Raw genomic sequence first — 7567 nt, forward strand, 5'->3', positions numbered from 1 at the left:
TAGTGATTCTATGATTCTAAGTGAAGAAATGAGGAAAGCTGCTTGTGCAACCTAAACACAGACCTCTAGTGTGTAATGTTATTGTACACTCAGTACAGAGTGAACCGGCAGGGAACGGCGCTGCCAAATGCGTCTTTGTTGTGTCTCAGGGTCTCCTTGACCAAGTTTGAGTGGCTTTATGGAAGTGATTGTGAGTTATACCCACACACAAAGGTAAAATTTAAGTTCAGGCCTCAAAATGTATGTAATGTGCATTAGAACTTGGGTGATTCATAGTGTTTTCTCTTTTTAGTGAGGTTTCTGTACAGTGACTGTCACAGTTCTTACCTATTATTAGTAATTAAAACATTAGTAGAAACAAAGAGGCTGTTACCCTGCAGCAGATGACCAGAATGGATACCTTCAGCCCAAGGGAGGGGAAGGAAAGCTTGGCAGTGATAAATTCACCTTACACTGGCAACTCTCAGACAACCTTAGCTGTGAAGTCTGCTGCCTGTGCTAGTTATTGTGTGGTACACAGCCGTTGTCTGGGTTGGGAGTAAGAACTTACCCAGAACTTGATTCTTCTTCCTTAGAGTGAATGCAGATGTGGTAGTGACTTGGGCAGGAGGCGTAGGACACAGGAGCACTGTTTGGAAGGGACCCCTGGATGTCTGCCGTCCAGCAGGCATGTTGGGTGAAGCTGGTGGAAACCCCAGGTGCTTTCCTCTGTATCATGTATATTCTGAAGTGGGAGGACGTGGAACTTACTTCCCATATCTCCTGCTTGCGTTTGGCTGGGATTGATCTGAGGGCAGGAGGAGGAGCAGGGTGTTTTGGCCAGAAGACACCGAATGATGGCAGAAGGAATCAGTGAGCTATGCAAGTGAGGGCAGCCTGTGGAGCTAGCGGGGCTGTGGTTGAGTAGTTTCTTCTCTAGTCACAGTCTGGTTCAGCAACATTAATTTTCCGGGAATCCCCGCCGCCTGCGTGATCACCTATCTATTTACAATCTTTGTACCTCTGCATCTGTAGTGACACATCTTACATGCTCTACTTCCTACCCCTCGCCACCGAGGAGGAGGTTTCATTCGTTTTCATTGCTTGGACTGGGAGCAAGGATGCCCTACAATTTTTCTAGTCCAGAAGCAAAGTTCAGTTTTCTCTTAAGCTCTGTGTGTCTGATTCTCTGATCGTTTAATTCAACAAACAGAAAACAATTCTAAAAATAATTTTAAATCTCATTTTGTGCTTCTGCTTATGTTCTTTATGTTTTGGTCTTTTTCACTAGCATCACTTGTGATTAAAAGATACCGTTAATCACTTTTCAGTAAGCAGAAGCTTCATGTGTGGGTAGCTGTTGCGACAGTGTATAGCTCAGGCCACACTTTATTCACACTGGTTTCTGTAATGCTGTTAGAAGAGAAGCAGAGCGCTAATTTGCTGGCCAATTATTGACTTGGGTCTTGCATAAAAGCTCTGTTTGTATAAAAATTGCAGCTCAGTGAAAAACACACTTTTAAATGTTGATTTTGTTACTCAAACTACCACATCTTCAGTATATTGTAGAGAGAGAAAAAAATGGCTGTATGAAAACACACTTTGAATTTAAAGAAACTGATTTTTTTTTTTTAAAAAGAAGCAAATGGTTCATTGTTCCCAAACATCATGTACCCATTTTTTAAGGCATTCAGATATGCTGACTGCCTAAAGGATCCATCCCATTAGGTGTTAGGTGTCTTTCTGCATAGATTAATAGAGAAAGGCTGTCAGAACTCCTATGGAATTAGAGACAGTGGAAAGGTGCTTTGGTAACTTTTACTTTGTGCTTGTGAAGATTTCTATACACCCAAAACCTTTGAAATCTGGCTCTTAGGGAGGTCGAGGTCTTAAGTAGGTGGTGGTTTTTCCCTCGTGGCTCTGACCTCTAGACTGACACAGGAAAGGGGGTTGTCTTGGCTTTTCAAACCTATTTCAGGACTTGGTGAAGAAGATGCTCTCAGCCTGTGAGGTATGCAAAAATCAGAAGTAGCTCAACCAAAAGCCGTTTCAGTTTCAGGAGAATTTCAGTTGAAGAGAATTTTTGCAAGTTCCCTGGTTTTGTGTCCCGCCACGCAGCCGTCTGCGTACTGCGCGGACACTTCCCTAAAGCCGTACGCAGTACCTTGGTACGCCGAGTTGTCCAGATGGATTGAAGGTGGGAGCTCCCAGTTCCATATGTGGTTTAAACACCGGCTCCTTAAAACGTGAGACAGCCAAATCAGTGTTGGTTATTTACACTGCTGAATAGATTGGCAGTAAGTCCCTCTCTTAGCTGCAGGCACTTCTCATGTCAGGCTTTTTCGATTTCTGTAGGATCAGTGATTCCTAGTGTTCACAAAAAATAAATACGTCATCCTTGTTTCCCTTTCTTCACCTTCCCTCTGGCTGTGTGGGCTCCCCCAGGAGATGATGACCTGGAGGCGCTGAAAGCCAAGAACATCAAGCAGACGGAGCTGGTGGCTGACCTGCGCGAGGCCATTCTCCAGGTGGCACGGCACTTCCAGTGTGTGGATCCCAAGAACTGCAGCATTGTGAGTGGGAAGAGCTGGATCTGCCCTGCTGTGCGCTCCAGGCCCGAGCGCTGAGTGCCCACCGCGGGACGGGGCTTTTCAGTGCCCCTGGAGTGCGTGGGCTCGAGGAAGAACACGCCGGCTGTAATGGGTGGAGGGTGAGGGTTGCTTAACCCTTCGTGGTGGAGGAGGGCTGCAGTGGGAGGTTGCCTGCCGGCTAGGAGCAGGAAAAGCTTTGGGAACAGGGGCATGCAAGCGTTGGCAGGTAGCAGAGTCTCATCTGTTGCTTTTCATTCCTCTCTGCTCTTCATCCACGTGCACACTAGGATCTGACCCCAGACTACAGCATGGAGAGCCACCAGCGGGACCATGAAAACTATGTGGCCTGTTCCCGCAATCGCCGCCGCCGAGCCAAGGCGCTGCTGGACTTCGAGCGCCACGATGACGACGAGCTGGGCTTCCGCAAGAATGACATCATTACGGTGCGTCAGCCTGTGAGACAGGGACGGGGGTAGGACCGTGCCGAACCAACTGGTTTGAGAGGCTGCACTGCTGCTTCTGCAGGGCAGGAAAGGAGGTGATCAGCTCGGAGCCCAGTTGGGAGTCCAAGGGAGGCAGTTGGTGTTTCTGGGGGCTGTGGGGGAATAAGGAATTACGTTCCTATGAGTGTTCTGTGGGTCATTCTCAGTGCAACCCCAGAGTCCCCTCCCTGGCTGCCATGCAGCTGAGCACAAGATCCAGCCTGGGTCTCGGTTTAACACTGCGCACGAAGCTGCGGTAAGGCTGTGGAAGCATCCACTTGTGTTTTAGCTGTGGGCATCCCATCTGAAATTGGGAAAACAGGGCTAGCCTTGTGTTTGCGGTAGCTTTTTGAAGGCCCTGGGCCACATGAGGAGAGAACACTGGGCAGACAGTTGAGAAGAAAGCCATTCCTCCTTGTGCATGCACGGCCGGGCAGCTGAAGCCGCCTGGCAGCGCACTCTCTTCAACCAGCATTCTCCACTCCCTGTTTTTCAGATCATTTCCCAGAAGGATGAGCACTGTTGGGTGGGAGAGCTGAACGGACTGAGAGGTGAGAGCAGAATGGGTTGCACTGGGGAGAGCGGGGCCAGATGCGGAGCATTCGTTCACCCACAGCCACTGGGTGTTGGCCCGTGTGGAGCAAAGACTCTGTCGGTTACCCACAGCACCTGCCAGGGATGAGGGGTATGAGAACAGTGGGGCAGCTACCTGGTCACTTCCTGAAAAACAGCAAGTTCAGGCTCCAGCCTTCTGGCACCGGGTGGTTGGCTGCGTGCTGTGTGCGCTGCCTGTGGGCAGTGTCTTCTGATTGGCTTCCTCCTGCAGCTGCTTGCTTCCCTCTGTGGGGTTGGACCCTATGAACTCTGGTTTATTCTCAGCTTCCACTGGGCTCCGCTCTGGTCTGTGTTAGAGGTTCCTCAGTCTCACACTTGCTTCTTTGTTCACTCTTTGTAGGTTGGTTTCCTGCTAAATTTGTGGAGATCTTGGATGAGCGGAGCAAAGAGGTAATTAAAAAAAAAAAACAACAAACCAAAAACCAACAACAAAAAGCCCCAACATGAAAAAAGTCATGTCATAGCTGAAAAAACATAGTTGAAAAGAGCCATATACTTCCCTTCTTGAGTGTGTCTGCTCGTTCTGGCTATTGAGCGCTCAGGGATGTGATCAGGCCACTCATCTTCCGAAGCCTGTTTGCTCAGCTTCCTGATGCTGACCAAGCAGAGAATGAAGGCCCGGAGCACCGCAGAGGGTAGCTGACTGATTCCTGGGCTTGCAAGGCCCCTAGAGATGTGCTTTGGGAAAGCTGAGGAACTAGCAGCATCCTGTGGGCAGGGTTTCTGCCTGCTCCCATGCTCTCATCCTTCTTGGAGGCTGTGCCCGGTGGATCCCGCTTGCGCTCTGCGGTCACCACAGCAGATTCTCCCCAAGCAGCTGTGCCCGAAGGGACACTGCCTCAGTTCCTCTCACAACCAGCAGCGGTGAGATGCCACCAATTTAGAGCAGATCCCTCAATAGGGCCCCAGGGCTGAGGTAACGGATAGGAAACAAACATCACTCATCCCTATTTTGGAATATCCTTCATGCTAGCAGCATGTCAGGGTGTACCTCGGAGTGGTGTACCAGCTGACCTGGGGGAGTGCCCGTCTGCCCCATCTGCCTTGTCCTTTAGCAGCTTACGGAGTCCCAGAGGCCCTTGGTGCAAGACCTCCTTACCTTAGCTCAGTCAGCATCACACCAAAGCGCAGCAGTTCCGACGTGCAGGATGATGCTGGGGTTGCCTGTGTGGTGTCCTAGGCAGTGCCAAGGCACCAAGGTCCTGGGGTCCCAGCAAATCCCTGGGGAGCAGCACCGAGCGTGGTGCCTTATGCGAGAGCGTAAGGGGTTGAGGGCGAGCTGGTGGGCACCTGGGTGGGGGAGAGGGATGCGCGCAGGAGCCATGCTGAGCACCGGCTCCTCGTGTTCCTCAGTACTCCGTTGCTGGAGATGACTCGGTCACAGAAGGGGTGACAGACCTGGTGCGAGGGACGCTGTGTCCGGCCTTGAAGTCCATATTTGAACATGGCTTGAAGAAGCCGTCTCTGCTGGGCGGGCCCTGCCATCCCTGGCTCTTCATTGAGGAGGTAAGGTGCTGCAGTTCCCTTCGTGGGGCGTCGTTAGAGGGCTGGGGTGAGGGGGCTGTGGGGCAGAGTGTACTGACTGTCCCTCTGCCTCACTAGGCTGCAAGCCGGGAAGTGGAACGGGACTTTGACTCTGTGTATTCTCGCCTTGTGCTCTGCAAAACTTACAGGTAAGGCCGCTTTATTCGCACGCAGCAGCTGGGTCTGTGCCCTGCTCATCCAACTGCTGCCGCTTCCCACCTTGGGAAGGGTCGTGGTCCTGTCGGTGCGGTGCGAGCAGGCTGCTGTGCCTGTGCTGACCTGGGGCTGGCAGCAGCTCCTGCCCCCTTCCTCGCGCCCCCGTGCTTGCTTCTGGGGCCGCATCTTGCGCTCTCGGGGCTGCAGGGTGGCCCGTGGGCTCAGCAGTAGCAAGGGCGCTGCTGGGGGATGAGGGGGAAGGCCCCCCTGTGCCTGGGGCGGCTCTGGAGCCCGCCGGCACTCTGCTGTCATCTTTGCAGGCTTGATGAAGACGGCAAAGTCCTCACCCCAGAGGAGCTGCTTTACCGGGTGAGTGCTGCCCCCCGCCCAGCTCCTGACGGAGGGGGGGAAGTTTCCCAGGGAGGCTGCGGGAGGGTGATGCCCTCCCCTGGGGAGATGCCCAAGGGTCTCCCAGACCTTCCCTGGAGGGAAGCAGCAGAGGCAGACACAAGGTGCCTGGGGAAAGGCAGTAAGTGAAACTGTTGGGAAGGCTCAGCCCCTTTGATGCTGGCAGGTGGCACTGGGCGTGGAGGGGGAGATCTGGGAGAGGGGGGGGTTTGGCCGCGTTGCTGCAGTGGGTGCCAAGCTGAGAGGGGGGTAATTCCCACTTCCCGCCCTGCAGGCGGTTCAGGCTGTGAACATGACGCATGATGCTGCACATGCTCAGATGGACGTGAAGCTTCGTTCCCTCATCTGCGTTGGACTCAAGTGAGTCATCTGGTCCTCCTACCCCTGGGCGGTGGGGAGGTGCGAGGAGTTTGAGAGGGGGCAGAGCGGGCTGAAGGACAGCAGTTGTTTCAGTCTACCTGGGGCCGCAGGGTCTTTTTCTCCCTCGCGCTGCAGCCACCGGCTCCATCCTGCTCCGGGCTGGGAGCGGTAGCTCTCCTTGCATGGAGCGGCTCACACAAGGTTCTCCTCTTCCCAGTGGGGACAGGACTGTGGGCTGGGGTCAAGGCTTGGGCTCAAAGTAGAGTATCCCAAAGGGATGGGGCTTCTTTCCCTGGCTCCAGCTGAGTAACGTGCCTCCACCCCATTGCTGCAGCGAGCAGGTGCTGCATTTGTGGCTGGAGGTGCTGTGCTCAAGTCTGCAGACCGTGGAGAAGTGGTTCCATCCCTGGTCGTTCCTGCGCAGTCCCGGCTGGGTGCAGATCAAGTGTGAGCTGAGGTGAGTCTGTCCCCACGGGCCTTGCCAGGGTGCGGAGAGGATTTCCTCCTCCCGCGCAGGAGCTGGCTGTCGCTGCGGTGGCTTTGGAGCCTCTCCAGGGAGCGGCAGTGTGGGCTGCCCAGGCAGAGGTTCCCTTCCGTGCTGAGGCAGCAGCCACTGCCTCGGCAGCGGGACACGCTGCGCCGTGCCCGCCTCACCAAGAGTGGAGCTTGGCTGCTGGGAAAACCACGATCTCTGCTACCCGGCTGTCGCCCTCGCCCTGCCAGCAGCCTCCTGCTGCACCCTGCACCTTCTCTGATGGTGCCTTTTCCACCCCCTGGTCACCCGGTCCCCTGCCAGCCACCGCGGGCCCAAGCAGGGCAGAGGGAATGTGCTGGGGACACAGCCTGGCTCTTGCTGGCTGGGAAGGAGTCGCTTGCCCGCTGACTCCGGGTTAAGCGAGGAGCCAGAGGAGACCCCACACAGGAGTCTCCCCTCAGCCTGAGGGACTGATGGGCTTGTTGCCAGGAGGCCTGAGCCGTGCATCCCTCCCAGGGACAGGGGGGAGGCCGTGCCTGCAGCCCCTGCTTAGAGCCAGCTCTGTGTGCCGTCCCCACGTGGCACTTGTGCACGGGATCAGGACACTTACTCCAGGGAGCGCGAGCGAGGGGTGCAGAAACCCTGAGGTGCTACTGGCAGGACTCTGCTTGCTGGGGAGGAACCTGCAGCCCCTCCCCTCGTCCCTGGCTGCTGCAGCCCTCGGCCCCAGCGCTGCGGGGTCGGCTCTGCGGGGGTTGCACTCGAGTCACAGCTGCCAGCTTCTCTTTCCAGCCTGGGCCTGGCAGGACGGGGAGCCCAAAGAGGAGGGAGGAACAGGGGATGAGTGGCTGGTGCTGCCCTTTCAACACCAACAAACAAGGATTTCCACCCTTGTGAGCTTCGTGGCGTACCGGAGCGAGCTGAGGGGCCGTTCGGTTGTGGGCACAGGCTGAGGGTGTGGTCTGGGGGTGTTACCA

At 54.9% G+C, this 7567-nt stretch overlaps 1 protein-coding gene across 1 annotated transcript in view; it reads left to right on the forward strand.

Annotated features, from left to right (window-relative positions):
* Positions 1-2424: 2424 nt before the first annotated feature.
* The window catches only part of LOC104508658 (small G protein signaling modulator 3-like), a gene marked incomplete at both ends in the record, with an annotated part of 5479 nt that continues 336 nt past the window's right edge, over positions 2425-7567 (forward strand). Inside the window, 9 exon segments of the mRNA XM_010150361.1 lie at positions 2425-2552; positions 2858-3013; positions 3549-3603; positions 4008-4057; positions 5021-5173; positions 5270-5340; positions 5668-5716; positions 6030-6115; positions 6450-6582. Coding sequence (XP_010148663.1) covers positions 2425-2552; positions 2858-3013; positions 3549-3603; positions 4008-4057; positions 5021-5173; positions 5270-5340; positions 5668-5716; positions 6030-6115; positions 6450-6582 — 881 coding nt within the window.

Source organism: Eurypyga helias, unplaced genomic scaffold, assembly GCF_000690775.1.
Source record: "Eurypyga helias isolate BGI_N326 unplaced genomic scaffold, ASM69077v1 scaffold42754, whole genome shotgun sequence".
Classification (NCBI taxonomy): Eukaryota; Metazoa; Chordata; class Aves; order Eurypygiformes; family Eurypygidae; genus Eurypyga; species Eurypyga helias.